The following is a 22,323-nucleotide window of genomic DNA, read 5'->3' as shown; positions in this document are numbered from 1 at the left end:
TCAACCTGACAGAAGACCTTTGAGATGAATTAGAGCAGAGACTGAGAGCCAGGCCTTCTCGTCCAACATCAATGTGTGACCTCACAAATGCACTTCTAGAAGAATGGTCAAAAATTCCCATAAACACACTCCTAGACCTTATGGAAAGCCTTCCCAGAAGAGTTGAATCTGTTTTAGCTGCAAAGGGTCATTTTAAACCCTATGGATTAAGAATATGGTGTCACTTATGTTCATATCTGAGTCAAGGCAGGTGAGCGAATACTTTTGGCAATAAAGTGTATTTTTGCTAGAAATATTTTGAAATGTATTTTGCATAATATGTGACCTTTTAAAAGTTTGGGAACTAAGAAGCCTGCCTACAAACAAAAAATTACAAGTTTGAAATCAATTTAATTTCAAAATTCAAACCGTTTTTTATTATTTATGAAGGCTTTTTATTCATGGTATCCCTTTTAGGGCTGCAAGAGGAAAAGGTGATTTTTTAAAATATTTTTGTAATTGCACCAAAAGTAATGATTATCAAAATCAGTTTTGTTGCTTAGCATTGACATATCCCAGACTGATAATCCCAGCATTAAAAAAATAACTTTGGATCCACCAAATAGAGAATAATTATTTCTTTGTGTAAAAAAGTGGCATTTAGGGGGTTGAATTATGAAAATAATTTCACATTTGCCATACATGATGATGACTGAAGTTAAATACCAAAAAAAAAAAAAAAAACCAAAAAAAGTGTTATATTTTTAAATATATCCAGCGACCTTAAAGGGCCTTAAGTGATTTTTTAAAGAAGGTTAAAGCTGTGGTCTCAGGGAGCTGCTTCTATCTTAAATTCTTTTTGCCCTGCAGGCTTAAATGCTGGTTATTTGACAGAAATATCCCAATGACCAACCTCGCCACCAATCCAAACACACAACCTCCTTCATTCATGACAGGCCGCCATAAATTTTACAAATAATTGAAGACATGCATGCCTGGAGTTAGAAGGGCAGTGTTGCTCAGCACTGCTGAACAATCCTGAATGTGGGAGTTTAAAACATCAGATGCATTATGAGCTCCATGACTGTTGAGATGCAATGAAAATGATAAGGTTTTAACAGATTACTAATTACTTCCATTATGAAACAGAAAGCAGATTAACTGTATAAGACGTACTTCCTCTATCTCCGTCACTGATTCATTTCTTTAAAGGAGGGAAGAGTAAAATATAAAATGACAGGTTCTCCAGCACCCACTGTGGTCTGTCCAAGCACGCGCCGTGAAAGATTTAAGACATATTAAAGAGTGAGTTTGTTTGAATTTGGCAGTGTAATAGCCCCAGGCTGGAAGTAGAGAAAAGAGCAGCACCCACACAAAGTCAGATTTCATTAGAATAAAACTTTAAGAAATTGAAGGCGGCACACACTGCCCACACTGTGAGGGTGAGTGGAGAAAAGTGAGTGAGAGGAAACAGCAGCAAACAGAGGAACAAGGAGAACACAAACACATCAGTGATAATGAAGGATAACGGTTGTGTGCAGGAAGGAGAAGACAATGAGATAAGCTAACAGCATTTCTGTCCAACTGAAGCCCTGATCATTAGAGTTGTGCTGAATATGGAGAAAAACACTTCACAGTTTGGTCTCACTTTAATTCTGTGTCGACTCGGACCACGGCAGAGCACCACATCTCGCCTTTCCCCACGGCCTGCTGCTGCTCTGTAAGTCAATATTGGCTCAGTCTCCACAAAGATGCTGGACCAGACTCAAAATCCTTGTTCTCCAGTGTGGGATGGAAATGTGGCGTCAGGGTGAGAAGTCTCCCCAGAGCGGCACACAAGTGAGAGGGAAAAGAGGAGGTGCAGCGTTACACCACAGCAAACACACAGACACCTTCAGCAGCACACTCACTTTGCTGACCTGAGGGCATGGAGGTTGTGTGCATCGCACAGACTTGTTAAAAGACACACAATACACACACTCTGCATATACACAGAGGCTGAGTAAATGCGAAACAAAACCCCGCAGTGGACCGGAGGGCAGATCTCATCAAGTGTTTGCTCCTCGCCGCGTCAGTCTCGCACTTTACCAGCAGAGAAAATCACTCAGCTCTCACTCTGAAGAGACGCTCTCTTATTGTTCATCATTTCATGTGCTGCAGAATATCAGAGCTCACCACAGGTTCATACGGCAACACAAATACCAACCCTGCACCCTTTTTCACCAAGGTGTAGAGCAACGAATGAGACAGGTAGTGTTACGTTGGTTAAAGTGGACACTTCAGGGTCTGAATTCAGCAAAAAATCATGCTATAAAAGAAGCCAAAATATTCATTTGCAATAAGGTGCACAAAAAGTGGAATGACTCAGGACTTTTACCAGATTTCATTCTGTGATTGAATTGTAGATAATAGTAACAGCAGCTGCTACTAGGATGCAGATTCTTCCAAATGTGGAGAAAAGAAAGTTTACTTTAGGTTAAACTCACATATGTAAAATTTTGCCAGCAGGGGGCTCTCAACCAAAACAATAATACAAGGGTGTCCAAACGTTTTTGACTGAGGGCCACATACATACATAAATAAGAACAAAGAGGCCTGTAATATCCATAGGATGAGGTAAGAAGCAGAAAAAGGAGGCGCTGGGGTGGAGGAGGGTTGCAAGAGCAGCCTGCAGAGAGAGCAGCAGAGCATGGCCAGGCAAGAGCAGTTTAAATAAAGGCCAGCTCAGACTACGATTTTTTTTTTTTTTTTTTTTTTTTTTTTTTGGTCGTTCACATGTCACCATGTCAGACTCTGCAACCAATATCTTGTCCCGTCTTGGCCAACAGCCTGGCCACACTACAAGAGTGATCCAGACCGTATGCTGATGTCACCACAGTCTCCGTGGCTGAGTGCAAGTTCACAGGTTGTCGGGGGCAGGTCAACAGAAGTGCTCTGTGTGATTGTAGTGGTCTTTTGCTCAGAAAGAGGAAAATAAGAAATAACTAGAAAAGCACTCGGAGAGTTGCAGACCTCCACCATTAGCCCTATCTCTCAATAGAGAAGAATCCTTCAAAAAATTCCTGCATCCAGACGGTGATCCAGCTCACTCCCAAAATCTAATCAGTTCTTCCTTTTGCCATTTCTGACATGTCCTGAAAAGTTCATCAAAACCTGTCCACAACTTTTTGAGTTATGTTGCTTACAAACGAACAAACAAACCCTGCCGATCACATAACCCCCTTGGTGGAGGTAATTATGGATTGGATCATGGATAATAAGTATGGATGTATCCAAAGGAGAACATCATCTTGGACGCGTTGTTAATGATGTCACACTACAGGACCGTTTGTCGTCCCTGTCGCTCTAAATTGGGCCTGAGTTTTGACAATGAGCTGCGACATTGCAGTCGAGCTTAAATCTGGCTGAATTCATGTAATCTGAGCCGGCCTTAAGGCAGCATGAGAGCGATCAGCCAATAGCATGCTTAGAGAGAATCAGCTGGCTGTCAGCTGATGAAGGCTTGTGTTAGATCAGCTGACTGGGGCAGAGCTTGACTCCTTGGCCTACCTGAGCTAACGCTAAACGCTCAGTTTAATGACTGAGAAGGCAAATAGACAATCATTTCTAGGTCAAAGCTGCCACTGGCTCCGCCCCTGGAATATTATTGGTACTGCTATTTGCTGCCGAAACTCATCAGGGAATTAAAAGCAAGATGTTATTTTGATGCAAATATTCAAATGTGGGCCATACTTCATTCTATTTCTAGAATTTGCTGTGTGCCAATCAAAACTGGACCACAGATGGTATTTTTTCCCTGGACCATAGTTTGGACAATAAGACAATATGATGAGTACAGACGTCCAGTGCTGCCCAGCTCCACAGCCTCCATCCCAGTACTACTTCTTGTTTTGAATTGAGGACTGTGTTCAATGAAAATGGCACCTCATAAGGTCTATAAAGATTTCTCATAATGTGTGAAAATTGCACTTCAATGTGCTCTTCTGCATTCACGCTGGAAGCAGTCCCAGAATGCACTTGCACTCTAGCATAACTTTCAGTTCATATGGCCTGACACCAGCAAATTGCAGACTTTGAATTTTCCACCATCTACAGTCCAAAATTATTACCAAAAGATTGAGAAAATCTGAAGAAATCTCTGTGTACAAGGGACAGGGATGAAAGTCATCTGTTGGCACTGCATTAAAAACAGGCGAGATTTTATACTGGAAATTACTGCAAAAGCTCAGGAACACTTTCAGAAAACAATGTCTTTGAACAGTCATGCCATCCACAGTTAAAGCTGTATCATGCGAATAAGCCAATGTGGACACAATCAAGGATTGTGCTGTCTTCTCTGGGTCAAAGCTCATTAAAATGGGCAGAGGCAAAATGGAAAACTGTTCTGTGGTCAGATGAATCAAATTTGAAATTCTTTTTGGAAACCACAGACGCCATATCTAAGAGGGGGACCATCCAGCTTGTTAGCAGTGCACAGTTCAAAAGCCTGCATTTCTGATGGTATGGGGTTGCATTAGTGCCTATGGTGTGAGCAGCTTACACATCTGGAAAGAAACTATCAATGCTGAAAAGAAGAGAGAGGTTCGAGGGCAGCATATGCTCCTATTTAGACAATATTGCAAATTTCAACAAGACAATGCTAAATCACGTACTGCATCCATCACTGCAGCAGTAGGAGAGTCCAGGAGCTGAACTGGCCTGAAATTGGAGCATCATAAAAGGAAAAGAAGATCCAGACATTTTTACATAAAGAAGGGATGCTACACAATGGAAAACATGGCCCTGACCTTACTTTTTTGAGATGTGTTGCTGCCATCAAATTTAAAATGAGGGTTTATGAGATTTAAAAGTCATTGCATTCTGCTTTTATTGACATTTTACAAAGCGCCCCAACTTTTTTGGAATAAATTTTGTATCTAGAATCTGATATATGCTTAAAATATGACTTTAGTTATAGTAAATAAGTTCATTCTTAATCGTGTCTTATTCCACATTTTTATTATTGAGTACAGAAAAATGCAGCCGCTGAACTAGTAAGATGAAGTCTGTGAACGCAGCTTGAAGTGAAGTGATGCAGGAAGCCATTTAATGCTAAACTGAGCCGTGAGACATCAGACTGATAAATCAGTGATCTTTTAAACAGACGCCATGTTGGCAGGGATTCCCCGACCACAGACACGTCCTGAGACGTTTCTTTCATAACTCATCATCTATGATTTTTAAGAGCATACAGTACGTCTCTCTGCTCCAGATTTCACTTCATCTAAAGTCATTACATCCATGTTTGTTTGTTTCACTTGATTTAATGTGATTTCGTGTTAACACCAGCGTGAGATGTCAGAGAGGATTTCCTCCCCTTCACATGAGAACTTCTGCAGACTGTCAGAGTGAGAGCCAGCATCAGTGCACAGAGCCAACGCCTGCTGCTTGTTTCAACATGATTTACCGTCAAAATCCGTCCAATCAAAAGCAGGAGGTCAGAGGGGCTTAAAAACCCTGTAACTGTAGGGCTGTTTCCATCATTCACACTCATATAAGAAAGAACGATCATACCTGAAGCAACTTAATCATGTTTCTGTCTGCAGCCTGTTAGTCTGTTGCTAACTCAGCTTCACTTTACATAGCATGATGGTTTTAGCATCAGGTGAGGTGGACTGAGATGTTTTCTTTTTGAAAAGCAATCAAAAGAGTTTTTAAAGAGACAGAAAAAGACGTAATTCATTCAGAAGTCACTCATGTTCATGTAAATAACACAGATCTATGCCACAGTTCACATGAGCTTTAATGAGATCCCCAGATATGAAACGTGGTCTTTAATTCCACATCAGCAGGAACGCTTAAATATGTCGTAACAGGAACAGAATGTTTCCTTCCATCATATTCGGCTTTAACGACCAGAGACGGAGTTATAGTTTTGAAATGGGAGTTTCAGACCTCGATTTATCTCCTAAACTTATAATTTAATCTCCAAGCTTAAAGTAGATTGTCTCCAACTTTAGTACAACTTTGTGCCCTAGTTTTTATTCTGGTTTCTAACATACTGTACATAGCCTACTCTTTACCCTTTATTATGTTTAGTTCATTAATTCAGCCCAATAGTAGTATAAAGTATTGCAGCTCTTTCTTCTATGCTCTTTTACAAAAGCAAGTCCTGTTTGATTAAAAAAAAAAAGTTGAATTCAGTCTAGTACCTTTACATTCAGAGTGCAGATATGAAATTGTGTTTCTGGCTCTATAGGATAGTAATAATAATAATAATAACAATAATAATAATAATAATAATAATAATAAACTTTAATTATATAGCACCTTTAAAAACAGAGGTTTACATAGTGCTTTGACAATAAGCAGAATAGCAACAGCAGAACATCACAAGAAAGACGAAACCCCAGCAACAGAAGAACCCATGGAAGACTGCCAGCAATGCAACTCAACATCATAAATCCAGTAGAACCTTAAAAACACAAAAACGATGTCAAGTTAGCAAGAAATTATAAAAACTCTGATTTGTAAGATTCCAGAGTAAAAGTAAAAAACAAGAATAAAAACCCAGAATAACCTAGACCAATCCAGGCAACACAGGAACCAACTACATAAAGAAGAGGTAGGAAAAAACCTGCCCCTGACCAGGTGAGCATCACAGACTCAGTTACCATAGTAACTGACTCAGAGATGAAGTTTCCTCCCCTTGTGAACCAGGATTGACTTACCTCTCGGTCTTGGGTTTGAGTTTCCTCCGTCTCTTAGAGTTTCCATCATTCAGAGTTAGCAGACTCAGGGTTGTGAAACAGGTCTGTGATCATATTAGTGTTAGTGGGACTCAGGATAGCAGGATAGTTCCAGTCAAACCAGCTGCATGGTCACCCTGGAGTCAAACCTGTGCAGGTGTTGACAGGGAGATGACCACTGAGCCATCCGCTGCCTCTTGGAGAAATTTGTAGTAACAGAAAATTCTGTCTTCCAGTTAACGTTCTTGCAGTGCATGGCTCAGAGTTTATTTATTTATTCATGTATTGTGAGGGACAGTGCATATCAGTGAACATGGACATGTATGTGCCAGATTGTAACCATAGGCTAAATTGCATCCCTGCCAGGTTTATGGTTCATGTATAAAAGTGTACATTTAACAAGCACATAATAAAAGTATAAGCAACTCGTAAAGAAGTTAAAGCTTCAGCTTGCTTTTTACTTTAGAAATAAGTCTTGTTTTTCCTTTAGTGCCATAAGAGAAAGCTTGTTGCAACTACTTTTACTCCTCTGATTAACTACAGTGATGTTCTCTACATGCATGCATCTTCTTAATGCCTTAAATCTTTGGGCACTGTGTACCATGGTGCACTGAAGTTTATAACAAACTTGAAGTCCTTAACCCATCATTGTATTTTGTATGTTTGAGTTGGTTGGCCTTCTTTGACCACACACAGTCTAAATCAGTGGTTCTCAACTGGTCCAGCCTCAGGACCCACCAGTCTGTCTTAGGACAGATCACAACCCAAGTTTCTAAAAAGATTTTTTACCCTCTTTCTCCATCATTATGTGTCATTGTTGCCAATTTTCCAGAGAACTTGTGAAATTATTTTATTATCATTGGAAAAGTAGCCACTTATTGCAAGAACAGGAGATAAATTAGTTGATCAAACATTTAGATTTACCCAATTTCACAGTAAAATGGGGTAAAGTAGAAGGTATCAATACATGTCCAATGAGGACTTCTGGACTTTTGCCACCATTTTTTTCGTGACCCACTGAAAACTGCTCCGTGACCTACTTTTGGGTTCCAACCCACCAGTTGAGAACCACTGGTCTAAATCATTGGCATTTCCTCAGTTATAAGGCTGTACTAAACCTGCTTCCATCATACTGGTGTGATTTTATTCATGTGAAAAGTTCTGGAAGCTACGGTCTTCGATCTGTGACTCAGTCACAAAATTTACTTTGGCTATTTTTGCCCAAGTTCAGTCTTGAGATGGGTGAAAGGATTTTCAGGTACGCTGCACCTGCAGCCTGGAATCTTCTGCAGGAAAATGTCTGTCTAGGGGAGCTGGTCTCTTTAAATTTTTTAAAGGTAGATTGAAGGCATTGGAGGAAGATGCATCAGGATGTAGATGTTTTGACTGATGACTTTCTGATCCGTGACTGGATTGGTTGATCTGTGTTTTGCGGTGTTTTTATGATTAATGTTTCATTCCTGCAGTTATTAAGCTGCCTGTCCCCATGGAGATTCTGTTTAAATAAATCTAAAAAATAATAAGTAGAAGAAGATTTGCAAAAACAGATAACTCATATTTTTTTTCCAGCTGCTGGTAAGAAAGAACAGAGGCACCTAGCGGCTTGTGACACAAAACATGAACTTTGACCCAGTTCCCCACAGCTTTTGTGGGAATGGTATTTTTGCAAATAGTGCTGATGTATTGCACATTTTCCCCTGTTTATTTAAAGTACTGATATGATTGCACATAGCCCAGAATTTGCATATACAGAGGTGTTATGTATGTATTTTTGCACAGAGATAGCATACATAAGTATATGTATGTAGGTAATTTAACACAGAAGATGCATGCATACAGTAGTTGTATGTATAAGTATGCATGGAAATAATAAGCAGTTGAACTTGGTCACGATTCTGGTTTGTCCCGAGCGTTCAGATAACCTTGAATCTTGCAAAGCCGGAGCTTTCCCTGCCTGAGAGTGGTTTACTCAAAGCTGATGACTGTGTATGTTTGTGTTTTTCCAGGTGAATGACCGGCTGGACAGGTACTGCTGTGGTTTCACACCTGACCCCTCAGAGCTTTGTGTGGAGAATCTGCTGCACACCAAGTGTGCCCACACCAAGGAGCTGTTGCTGGTTCACATCCTGGTACAGATCACAAGCTCAACAACTAGACTTTCCTTATTTTCCCACAACATACCAGGAGTTGTTCTCAGTCAGAGGGCATGTTTTGTTTTTGTCTTTCTTCATCTGCTCTGGGAGAATGAAAATGCGTCTCTGCTGCCCTGCTTGTTCATGTTGCACAGCTTTAAGTTGGTGCCATTCTTCCATGGCAACACAGAGAAAGGATCTATATTTAAATGGTAGAATAGAAGTGTGGAGTATGATCCCAGCAGTGTTAATGTGTGTATGTTTAATAGTCGGAGGATGAGCTCTCTGCTGCCTTATGGTGTGTGAGACTGCGGTTGTGAATCTAGGATGAGAATAACACAACCTCAGTCAGCAAGTCAAAGAATAACTTTCAATATATATTCACAAACAACACATTCAAAAATGTGTTTATCTATTTAACCAAGTGCACAGGAATTAACAACTTAAAGCAAGATTAATGATGTCTGCCATTACTCACACAGGCTTTTAGTTTTCAAAACATCAAACTGCTTTAACACTTCCAGAACATTTTAACATAAAGAACACTCTTCAGTAATGGCCGTCAGTGCTAAACTAAGCTAATTTACGTCACAGATAAAACTAAAGCAATAATACGACTGAGGAAATGTGCAACTGTTTGTCCAGAATAACAGGCTGGTGTCTGACTACACAAGCTGCTTTTTACACCACAGGTAAAACTCACCCTTTCACATCCACCCACTCCACAGTCACCACACTGAGAGGCTAACATGTATACTAGCCACCCATATCTACTTATAAACGTTCATATGCGTTTATGCCACTGATGCAGCAGTGGCAGCCAACTGGAGTTTAGTATCGTGCCCAAGGACACATATGGGGATTTTCCACTGTGACTTTTGGCTGTGCCGAGCCAAACTAAGCCGTGCTGATTTGTCTTTCCATCTCCAGTTTGGCCACATCAGGCCACCCGAGCCGTGCCAGAGCAAGCCAGCCCCGCCTTCAAGTGCGCCATGCTGACGTAAAAGCGGTTCGCAGGGTGTGATTTTCCAGGGGGATTTCCCCACTTCTGGTCCTGATATCCCGCTCTCTGATTCAAAATGAAGTTTTATCCCTGCCTCTGCTTGGGCCGACTACACCTCCCTAATAGTGGTTGTCTAATGTCAGCATTCACTGTGCGACTTAAAAAAAAAACACAAGCTCCAGATTTATGAGCTCTGTCCACGTGTTGCACACGCTGATGAGAAATCAGGCAGAGGATTACAACTTTTTCTGCACCTACTAATAACAAAAGTTTGACTCTTTCCCTTCTTATAGACAAATACATTCTAGATAATAAAAAATAAAATGCTGGAGATGTTTGAAGCATTTAGCACATGTCAGCATAGTCTGTCTTTAATTTATCAACTGGCGCTAGTAAAGCATGCCGTTCTCACTGTGCAATCGAAAAATATGATTCTGTTCATTTTCTGCTATCTAGAGAGCCATAAATCCATATTTAGAAGACTGTTCATCAACTTAGATGCAGGAAAATTCTCTCCTTTTGATGATAAGCGTGAATTATTGTTTGTTTATTGATTGTAAAAAGAGAGAGAGAGAGAGACCCTAACCCTAGAATGGGAAAAGAGCAGCGCGCGGCGCTGTCGGTCTACAGTTTGATTTTTCCTTTAAAATGATGTCAAGTTACTGTAGAGATCAGACTGGATGAGATTGAGGAGGGCTCGGAGCGCTGCATCATCGGCTCTAAACACATCCTCAAACATGTAGCTCAGTTGTAAGTGGAAAAGCAAATCCCCTGCCGCGCTGGGCTGCCCTTCGGAGTCAAACTAAGTCAAGCTGAGCCGCCCCTTGTAATGGAAAAGTCCCAGTTGATGTGAATGAAGGAGCAGATGGATCAGCCAGACTCCATGTCCGTCATCAGGCAAATCCATCTTGGAAAGCTCCAATCTGCAACATTTGTGCCAAACCAAACGTGGTTCTGATAAATCAGTGTCAGTTCAGAAGAACGGCGTGTTAGCCAACGGCAGGGTTTAGTTGTACTGTAGCAGATAGCAGTGGCTGCTGCTAGTGCAGCGAGAAGCTCAAATATAGAGTTAGTACAGTGGCAGTTTGTCAGAACTGGACCACTTTCACAAAAAGCAAAAAGCCACACTGAAAGATTTTCAAGACAGAAAAGATGCATGCTGCCTATACCTGTTTGCTTGGATGTAGCAGTTTAAGCAGAAATGGATGACATTTATTAAAACACGAGTGAAAAGCTTGGCCTGCCACTCCTTGGTGCACATCTCCCAGCAGGCTTCATTATGAATGCAACTGTCAGTTTTAAGTGTTTTTGGAGGATCAAACTCACGCCGAGGCCAGGAGGAGAGTAAAAACATCCTCTCCACGCATAAAATTTTACCCCGAAATACACTGAAGTACAAAATTATTAGCCCCCCTGTGACAATTACTCTTATTCTCAAATATTTCTCAAGTGCTGTTAAGCAGAGTAGAGAGTTTTGAACACAGCCTTTCCAAACATCCTAGTTTATTTTGGATGCTTACATTATTTTACTTTGCACACAGAAATGAAATATTCCATTTAAAACCGAAAACTACCAGGGTCAAAATTATTAGCCCCCAGGTGCTTATAGTCAGAAGTGTCTCCTTTTTGCTGGATAACAGCCTGCAGTCGTTTGTTGTAGTTTTCATCAAGTCCCCTGAGGAATCCCAGCCCATTCTTCTGTGGCCAGTCTCTCCAGCTCTTACAGATTTGATTGTCTCCTGGCATGGACCTTCGTCTCCAGTTCACCCCACAGATTTTCAGTGGGATTTAAGTCAGGACTTTGTGCAGGCCCCTCAGTAACTCTCACTTTCGTCATCTGAAGGTAGCTCTTCACGAGGAGCGACGTATGTTTTGGGTCGTTGTCATTTTGAAAGAACAAGCGATGATCCAGACCCAGTCTTGTTGCTGACTGCTTCAAGTTTTCTTTCTAAATCTCCACATCTTCATCTTTCTTCATGGTTCCTTCCACCTGGACAAGGTTTCCAGTTCCAGATGCACTGAAACTTCTCCACAGCATAATCCTCCCACCACCATGTTTCACTGTGGGGGTGTTCTTTGGTTACACATCTCTCCCTTCTTTCTCCAAACATCAGCAACATCTCTATGGCCAAAGAGCTCTAGTTTAGTTTCATCTGAGCAAAGGACACGCCTCCAGTGTTCATAATCCTTCTTCAGGTTTTCCTCAGCACACTTCAGTCTGGCTTGAAGGTGTCTCTTCTGCAGAAGTTGAGTTTTTCTTCCATTCTTTCTTTCCATTCCTGTGCAGGGATCTAGTGGTGGTCTTCTCTGAGACTACAACTCCTGACTTTGCTAAGTCCTTCTCCAGAGTCTTGGCAGTTGTTCTGGGCTCTTTGGACACATCTCACACTAGTTTTCTTTCCAAGGTCTTTAAAATCTTTGTCTTCCTACCTCTACCAGGCTTGTTCTGGACTGTGTCGCTCTATTTGAATTTCTTGATTTTACTTCCCACTCCAGTTCTTGGCTCTTGGAAACACTGTGCTAACCTTGTAGATCCTCCTCCTGCTTTGTGAGCATCAGTAATTCTTTCACTCAGGTCTAAACTGAAGCTCAGACTCTTTCTGAGGCTTTTACACTGTGTGTGAACTGGAATATAACTCTTGGTTTTTACTTGATTTTACAAGCTTTGAGCATTGCAAAATTAAGGCACATCATTGACTAACAGTGTTTTTGCCATGGCTCGACCAAAAGCTCAGTTCTAAAGGGGCTAATAATTTTGATCCTGGTAGTTTTTGATTTTAGTGAAATAATTTTTTTCTGTGTGAAAAGTAAAATAATGTAAGCACCCAAAATCACGTACTTACTCTGCTTGCAGAGGGATGTTTTTGGATTTGTTTTTCCTCTAAAAATTGTTTTTTTTAACTCTAAACGATGATTATCTACTCTATGACAGGGCTGTCCAAACTTTTTCCACTGAGGGCCACGCAGCTAGGCATAGCAAGAGCAGTTTAAATAAGGCAGCACAAGAGCGATTGGCCAATAGCATGCTACAAGCAAATCAGCTGACCATCAGCTGAGGATGTCATGTGTTAGATCAGCTGGCTGAAATTTTCCAGATTTTTCCTGTGCACCAAAAGAGCTCTCAGTGCAGTCCTTTGCTTCTCTTTTGATAAAGACATGGTGTCCAGATCTGTTAAATCCTGCTGCAGGGCGCACAGATGGCCTGGCGGTCTAAGGAGCTATCCATGTATGTGGGCGGCCGGAGTTCGAATCTGGCCTGTGGCCTTTTGCCGCCTTCTCCCAACTCTATCTCCCATTTCCAACTCTATCCACTGTCCTTCCTTTGTCAAATAAAGACATGAAAGCCCAAAAATAAACCTTAAAAAAAAAAAAAACACCTGCTGCAAAGCAACATCCCAGTGAATCACTCCAACAGTGACAGTCATGTTGTACCTGCAGTGCTGCTCACAGTACATTATTAACAGTTCTTCTGTGTCCTGACAGCCTCTTTCTCTCTTTTTGTGTATTTTCATCCATAGGTGAGGAAGGCAGACCCCTCCAGACTGGTGTTCATAGATAATGCCGGCCGTCCGGAGCAGTCCAGTGACAACCTGAACTTCAGGCTGGTGGAGGGCATCGATGAGTGAGTGCACAGCTCTATTTTAGGACCATGTAGATTTTAGTTTCTGTTTCTCTGCTTCATCCCGTCTCTCAGGCTCCAATAATCACAGCGGGCAGAAACAGCTCTGCCAGGAAACGTTTCAGAGAAAATAAAACACATCTAACAACACATTTCCCTGGTGAACATCTTTCAAATCAGCAGCACAGAAACGTCCACTGCAGAGCTTGTTAGGGTTTTGTTACCACGTCTGTCTGATTAGATTAGTGTGTATTCAATTAGCCAGCTATTCAATATGCTGAATAAATCAGGTCTGAGAGAAATTCCCATTTGTCTGTCACTTAGGATTACTGAGCTGCTCTAAAAATACTTTAAATATCTTCACACTGGCGTGGAAACTAAATGGAAACAGAATTTAAAATCTGAAAAGAATGAAAGTAAATAAGATGATGATTTATTATTTTCCAGAAGTGATGAGCTGCTCATTTCATTTGTTTTCCTTCACTCTAATTACTAGATTTTTTTTTACTTCAGCTCATTTTCAGTTGTTGTATTAGATCTAAAGAACGTTCATTTGGACGTGAACACTCAAAGATATCGACTCTGACAGATGAATTCTTTTAAAGCACAACTTCAGAGTGATGATTCTCCTTGAAGGAAATGTTTTGAGTACTTAAACCAACTGTGATGTTCTCTGCAGTCTCTGCAGGTTGCAGAAGATATTCCAAGCATTTAGTAGCAAAACTGAAAATAAACAGCCAAGTTAGAATTTTTAATGATCATTATAAAACCTTGAGGGTTTGTGTCCATTAATGCCTTTATTTTTAGAGGGGAGGACATTGGATAGAGTTGGACACAGAGATGAGAGAGTAGGTGAGAGACATGCAGGACAGGAGCTTCAGGACGGACTTGAACCCAGGCTGCCCGTACACATCGGGCGTGACCCTAACTGTGAAGCCATCTGCATTTGTTTGTTTGAGTTTGAATAAAGAAATGTAGCCAAGTTTGGATAATATTGCCACTGTGGCTACATCCAGGTGGATCGCTCCACCAGCAGCCCTTATAACCCAGCCAGCATGTTCTTGTGGGTCCCGCATGGGTTACATGTGGGCTACAGTATGGGTCCCATGTGGGTTTGTCCGTGGATTCCTTGGTGGCCCCACCTATGAATGCCCATGTGAACAGCAGGTGTGGATCAGCCCATATGAGACCCATAAAGGCCCCATCTCGAGAGACCCAAGATAGATCCTACTAGTAGTAAACATGAGCAATCACAAGGATCCCTAGTTGACACTCCAAAAAGTTGGAGTGTCTTTGTAAGTCACAGTAGCTCTACATCTGGCTCAGATCTCGTTTAACTGATTGGACTTCAGGTGTGCTAACTCCTGTCTTCAATTAGCTCTTTGTGGAGTCATTAGCAAAAGGGTTTACTTACTTTTTCCAGCAGCGCTCTGAGTGTTTAATAGCTATGTTGAACAGAAACTTGAAATATTATAATTATTTAAGCACATTGTGTTTGTCTATACTTGTTACTTTAGCCCTATTTCCATCAGGGGGTCCGGTTTGATTCGGTACGGTTTGGTATGCTAAACCCCCAAATAGTTTGCGTTTCCACAGACACCCGTGCTTTCACTTGGTGGGCGGGCTGTAAAGGCTATTAATGTGAAGTCACAGTCAGCGTGAGTCAGCTGGTCCAGCTGCAGAGTTATAGAAAGGATGAGTGACAGAAGTCAGAAGGGAATACACATTAAACAATTTCCGTGTTTTGCAGCCTGGAGCCGGGCAGCTGTGTCGCACGCTGACGTAACGTCAGTGCAACTTCCTATTGTTGTGTGTAGCTTCTCCTTTTTGAGACAGATAGGTAAGATTGGTACCTCTACAGAAGGGTACCAAAAAGTGGGAAGGTACGGGTCGTTTTTTTTTTTTTGGGACCCTTTCCAATTTTTGCTCTATGGAAACGCAAAAAAAAAAAAGTGTGCCGATCCGCACTGAACTGAACCGGACCGCTTGGTGGAAACGACCTATTACATACAGGTCAGATCACATTTAATGCCAATTAATGCAGAAAACTAGAACATGTCAAAGGTACACATTTAGGTGGGGCCTATATGGCTCTGATATGCACACTTGCAGTTCACCTGGGCAATCACAGGTGAAGCCACCATGGAATCCACAGACATATTGTAGCCTGCGTATAACCCACATGGGGCCAACGTGGACATGCTGGCTGAGTACTGACTCACAACTAAACCCTACCCTACTGTCACAAACTCATGTTGAAGCAGGTTGGGAGATGAGAAAAACAATGTTTTCTGTCATGAAAAGCTTATTCTAGCGCGATCAGTCAGCCAAATTAAAACCCTGACCATGCACTGTCGTGACCACAGGTAGAGCCCCACCATTACTCTCTGCACTCTCAGTGGTGTTTAAACAGTTTCTCCCTGTTCAGTGTGTATTGATTACAGCTGCTGAGATTTATGTTGGCATGGACCAGGCTGGTTTTTGACACTCTAAAGTGAGTCTGTACTTTACAACTAGGGCTGAACGATCTGCAAGCTAATTGCACTTTTTATTCCCAGTATTGCTATTGCAATTTAATGTGCAATTCATTTAAGGTTCCTCAACAAACACAAGCAATTAATCATTCCATATTTTATCCAGCACTACATCATATACATTACACTAGAGATGTAAAATTTTGGAAAAAAAAAAAAAAAAAAAAAAAAGATTGCAATTATTTTGGCTCCTATCACAACCTTGATATTAATAAGACTTCTAATTTGGATGATCACTTTTTATGTCATTCTCATATTGATTAAGAAAAACATACAAAAACAAAAAAGTTGGATTTTTGTCAACTATTCTGAAAAGATTAATGCAGAGCATAAAATCTCTACTGCCAAACATTGTATTAAACTGATATTTTGAGATACCTCACATTAAAGAAATAATGCAGTCTGTGATTTGCAAGCTGCAGCAGGCTATATTGTGATTTAATCTAATTATTGATTAATTGTCCAGCCCTATTAACAACTTTCACAGCAGGCTGAGAGCTCAAATGTGGACTGAGTGCACTAGAAATCATCAAGAAAGATGGTTGAACCTTTTACTCCATCTGGGAGTTCCCCAAAACCAGACTGTGTCTTATATTTATGTACATTTTACAACACAATATAATATGTGAATTTTTCCAACATGTCTGCTATCAAATGCTGTTTCTGTCCTCAGGTTCCCAGAGCGAGCAGTGTCTGTGCTGCACTCAGGCTGTCTGGAGAGTCTCCTTCTTCGCTCTCTTTACACGGACCGGGAGTTCTGGGACAGCCAAGGAGGGGCCAGCGGTCTCCGGCCCCTGATCCGAGTTGTAGAGCAGCGAGGGAAGATTCTCCTCCAACACATCAGGGACCAGAGGCTGCAGCAGGAGAGGGACCTGTGATGGAGCAGAGGGGACCAAAGAGACAATTTCACCCTTCCTTCACGTTAATACTCTGATTATCAAGATGACATTTATAAGCTCATTCTGACGCAGAGCAGATAAGCTTGAAAGTCAAAGGAAACCCTTTTATCAGAGCTTACAGTAATATAACATTCACAGTGACAAACTTTGGTTTTAAACTAAAGTTTCTAAAGGATGACTGATGTTTCTTTCAGATATAAAATTTCCAGAAGTGACTTAAAAGATTTCATTTCTGTCATTTTTATGTGCAGCGACATGGTCAGAGGCACACAGACTTTATGTAGATCCTTGTTTTATCCTGACTGTCTGAACAAAAGTTTCCATCTCCACTGGTGGATGATGGTTTTCTGATTTAACAGCTATGATAACTGCAATGTAAATAAACATATCTGTGTTGAGTGTACAGTGTAATGAAGACCAGATACATTCAGCTCTAAAGACGATGGATGTGATTGTAAAAGCACAAATAAAAAAATCATTTGAACGACGTCATTTTTTTAAAGAAGGAAAACGGATTTTCAGGTATTTTTAGAGGTTTAAGAGTTTTATCTGCTGTCTTCGACATAGTCATGATATTGTAGTTCAGAGGGGCGGTTGGTATGAAAGGCTTACAGGTCTTAGTCGCCCCTTTCTGAAACAATAATTGGGGAAGACAAGAAGTTGACATGTGTCCATTTTTACCTTGCCTAAAAATAAAAAAAGCATTTTTTTTAAATATTTTAGTTGCCCAAAGGCGAAAGGGACTGATCTCTCTGTTGATGCTTAAAAATACAAATACTAATACAATAATATGTCATTTGGACTAAAATACTCACATGGACAAAGTTGTTGTTACCCTTCCATTAAAGAAAGAAAAACCCACAATGGTCACTGATATAACGGAATTATTTCAAAGTAATAAATAAAAAACTAGCTTCTAAGACACTTACAGCAGAATAAACAAAAAAAAAAACAGACAAATGAAACTGCTCTGGACTAAACTGAAGCTACCCTTGACTTAATTTTGTTGCACAACCTTTTGAGACAATCACTGCAATCAGGAGATTTCTGTAACTCTCAGTGAGACTTCTGTACCTGTCCCAGGTATTTTGGCCCACTCCTCATGATCAAACTGCTCTAACTGTCTCAGGTTTGAAGGGTTCCTCCTCCAGACTAAATGTTTCAGCTCCTTCCACAGATGTTCACCAGGATTTAGGGCTCATAGAAGGCCACTTCAGAATACTCCAGTGTTTTTTTCTTAGCCGTTCTTAGCTGTTTTTAGCTCTGTGTGTTTGGGGTCATTATTCTGTTGGAGGACCCATGACCTGAGACTGAGAAATCTCTCTGACACTCGGCAGCACATCTGGCTCCAGAATGCCTTGATAGTCTTGAGAGTTCATTGTACTCCACACAGATTCCAGACCCCTTATGCCAGATGCAGCAAAGCAGCCCAAAGTTGTTCTGGGCTCTTTGGTTACCATCGTATTATCCGTCTCTTCATCCAGGGAGGTTGGCTACAGTCCCATGGACCTTAATCCTCCTGAATAATCTTGTCAGCTGTATTCACAGGAACATCAAGCTGCCTGGAGATTGCCTAAAGCCTTTACCTTTAACATGCTGGTCTGTCATTGTTTTTCTAATCTCCTGGGACAACTGTCTCCTTAGCTTTCTGTGCTCCATGTTCAGTGTGGTACACACAATGATACCAAACAGCACAGTGACTACTTTTCACCCTATAAATAGGCAGACTGGCTGATTACAGGACAAGTTATTGATGATGATCAGGACTGATGTTTGAGAATGAGCTGCGGCAATGCAGTTGGGCTGAGTTCGTGTAATCTGAGCCGGCCTTATGATAGCGGGCATGGGTGTAGCACAAGGGGGAAACTTAACTGATTACCCAGCCCATAGAAGGGAGGGGCCCTTGAGAAGCCTGCAATTAAAAGTGTGTTTTATTTATTTATTCTTAGTAATTAGTGTCATTATTAAATCAAAAGCGTATGAACGAAAAACTAGGAAGCCCCTGCTCCTCCCTAAAAAATGTCCAAATCTCTCCTCTTTTTAATCTTGAAAGATGGAGTACACAACCTGGGATCATTGAACTTTGTGCAGTTTGTTCTTCCCAAAGTCTGAACTGAATTGGGAAAGAAGGCTTCCAGGTTTTCTGCTTCTGTTGCTTGGAAGAATCTGCAGACTGAATTTAAACTGCAAAATTTGGTGTTTCTGAATGTTTTTAATCTGCAGTGATCTGTTCTCTATCATGTCATGTGTTGTATGAGTCTGAGTGTATTGTTTGATAAACCTTTGTATTGCTGGCAGTCTTGGTCAGGTCTCCCTTGAAAAGAGATTGTTGATCGAAATGGGACTAACCTGGTTAAATAAAGGCTGAATTTTAAAAAATGGTGTAGTCCAGCGCTGTGAAATAATGCAAGTAATTTTATTTCAACCATAGTAAAAATACTGTTCATAAAAGGGGAAATTATGGTTCAAAAATACATTAAAATGCATAGATGTCTGTAAAAAGGACTCAACATTTGTCGCTAGGCTAGCCAGTTAAGGGGGGGGTTGCGTTTTATTCTTTCTGGGGGCCCAAAATCCCAAGCAACACCCCTGATGGCGGGTCACTACTTCTGGTTCAAGGATTGTGGACTGATGACATAGCAACTTGAGACTCCACTATGGCGACACCACTGTAGTTATGGAGGCCACCACCAGGTGGCAGCACCCACTAATTGGCAGGATTCATTGATACATTTCCAGAAGTTTCTTCCTTTTTAATGAGCTCTTAAGATTTAAAACCAGCTACAATCAAACACATCATTCAAAACATTTGCAGACAGATCTGATGGCCTCCAAGTCAACCAACCTCCTCTTAAAAGCTTCCAATGAAACCAGTTCACTAAGTTTTAGGTCTTTCTGTAAGTCATTCCAGGCAAAGGGAGCCGCAAATTTAAAGGCCTTTATTCCCAGCTCAGTTCTGACCCTGAGGATAGACAGTAAGAAAAGATCCTGAGATCGGAGATTATAAATTCTAGAGGTCTTTGGACTGATGTTGGACAGAAGGTTGGAAGGTAGAAGACCAAGAAAAGCTTGATAGATAAGAATATACCAGTGTTTAAATCTACGTAAAGACAAAGAAGACCAACCCCCATTTAGAGCTAGTGATGAACCTCAGAGCTCCATGATACATGGTGTCTAGAGAATGTAAGCTCGGAGACGGAGCATGCATGTACAAAACATCTCCATAGTCCAACACTGACATAAAAGTGGCATCAACCAGTCTTTTCTTGGACTCAAAAGAAAGACAGGATTTGAACCTGACATAAAAACCCAGTTTCAGCTTTAACCTCTTAACCAGTTGCTGAACGTGAGGAAAAGACAAGGAATCATCAATTAAAATGTCTAGGTAGCTATAACATGAAACAAACTCCATCTGTGAACCCTGAGAGGTGGAGGTCGATGGCAGGCTCAATTGCTTAGATTCAGCATTTGGTAAGAGCATGACTTTTGTTTTATCCGCATTTAAAACGAGCTTCAGGTCATAGAAATGTTGTTGAACAGCATTAAAAGCAAGTTGTAGCTGAGAAAGAGCTTCATTTGGAGTAAGGGCTGAGCAGTAGATTACGGTGTCATCAGCATAAAAGTGAAAATTTGCATTAGACACATTTTGATTAATGTCATTTATGTAAATAATTAAAAGGACTGTCTCCTTTGGAGACAGAGAGTGAGCTGGAAGAACAGGCCTTTTCTAGGCCTTATTTATAAATAAGGCTCACTACTGCAGTTACTGAAGTCATTCAGATTAAACTCTGAAATAAAGAGGTACTGATTGATATTCAGCATCAGTTCATTCTGCTGTGAGTATTTTAGAAACTAGTGGGGACTCAGACATGTGCAGTCATCTTCCCAGCTGGTCATTACCATGTAAAAGAAATAAATAAAGACTGACTATTAGAGCTGAGTCACTGAAACATCTCCATCCACCATGAGAGTGCACACAGAGGACAAACAGAGCGGCTGTGGAGTCAAACACAAGCCTGAGGGTAAACACAGTACCACTGAGTTTCTTGGACTGAGGTGATGCAGCAGCGAATGCATTCAGGCTCTTGTGTTCAAAGTGTCTCATTCACGCTGATTGTTTGATCCTCGGCTCTAAAGAAATAATGCCCCTGCAGCTCTCCCTGTTGATAAGCTTGTCACTCCAAACACACTCGTGTTTTTCATCTCAGCTTCTCAATAAACGTCCCTAACAGAGCGGGAATGTGACACAAACGATGCTGCTGCTTCTACACACAGTTTAGGCTCTATCTTTTTCTATTTTAATATTTTACAGCCAGCCAACAGCAGATCGAGGGATTGATTCAGTTGGATGTCTGTTTTTAGGAGATAAGCTTTCCTCCTTTTTAATCGAGGGATTAAAAATGTCTGTCAGCAAATAGCTTCTGGACCGGGTCCTGGAAGCCTTTTGATAAAAATGGACCACATATATTTGTATGTGCACGTGCGTGTGTCTTTTTTCTTCTCCTTTTTGCAGAGACTGTCCTTGTGCATTGTTGATGCACAGCAGAGCAGAAGCAGGAGATGAAAGTGAAGGGATGAAAATCACGAGTCATTAGGGACGGACGGAGCTGAGAGACAGATTTCTGAGCCGAACTGTCACTAAACATTCCTCTGGTTTCTGCTTCTTGAGGGGAGCTCTGATGATAACACATGAAGCTGTTTTATGCCTCAGCAGCTCTGAATCATAATTCCAGCTCTATTGGCAGTTCACGGATTAATGACATGTTCTGCAGCTCACTCTTTCACTGCTGAATAAATGGCATTAATGAGGAATGGTTTAAACGTGATCGCGTCTTTATCTTCTCTTCATCGCTCTTACATCAAGCAGTTTGATGTTTTTCATGCGTCAAACACCAGGAGTGGTGAATAATTTCTCTGCCTCTACTCCTTTTGGTCCGGCTCATTAAGCCCCATCTGGATTATAAGAGATTAATGCATCCACACATACATTCAAAAGTCTGCATGCTGCACCGCCAAAGCTGAGCACTTTAAAACAGGATTTGTGTTAAAAGCTTAGAAAAGTAGGCCTAGGTTAAATAATCACCATCGTTATTTTGAATATTTCGATTCCGTGTGAACTGGTCAGCCATTTTCTAAGACTGGTGGTGGTACACCAACAGTATGGTATACATCAACGATGCTTCACCTACATCCTTTTCTATTGGATGAAACCTTGGCCTGGAAGAGAGGTCATCAGGTGGTCCCCAACTTTCATGGGGTGTTTCAACCCTTAACCACAACACAGAGGCTCTGCTTGATTCTGCTGTAGAGGGCTGGTCTTTGGCCCTCCTTCACAAAGTAGGTAAAGTTGATGGAGCTCAGCAGCGGTCTTATTTTGGCTGGCTTTTTCTTCCTCCACACTTTGTCATGGAGCCATCTGTATCTTCCCT

General features: G+C 41.1%; 1 protein-coding gene across 2 annotated transcripts in view; it reads left to right on the top strand.

Moving 5' to 3' along the window:
* Window positions 1-17,959, top strand: part of gask1a (golgi associated kinase 1A) — an 89,762-nt gene extending 71,803 nt beyond the window's left edge. Inside the window, exons 4-6 of one of the 2 annotated variants that reach the window (XM_041792752.1) lie at window positions 8,714-8,836; window positions 13,361-13,464; window positions 16,669-17,959. In XM_041792752.1, the coding sequence (XP_041648686.1) occupies window positions 8,714-8,836; window positions 13,361-13,464; window positions 16,669-16,873 (432 nt within the window). In that variant the 3' untranslated portion in view covers window positions 16,874-17,959. The remainder of the gene's footprint in view (window positions 1-8,713; window positions 8,837-13,360; window positions 13,465-16,668) is intronic. The other variant, XM_041792753.1, reaches the window with a different exon arrangement.
* Window positions 17,960-22,323: the final 4,364 nt, after the last annotated feature.

Source organism: Cheilinus undulatus, linkage group 8, assembly GCF_018320785.1.
Source record: "Cheilinus undulatus linkage group 8, ASM1832078v1, whole genome shotgun sequence".
Classification (NCBI taxonomy): Eukaryota; Metazoa; Chordata; class Actinopteri; order Labriformes; family Labridae; genus Cheilinus; species Cheilinus undulatus.
Note: the sequence above shows the minus strand (reverse complement) of the source record. Positions and strands in the feature narration are given on the sequence as shown.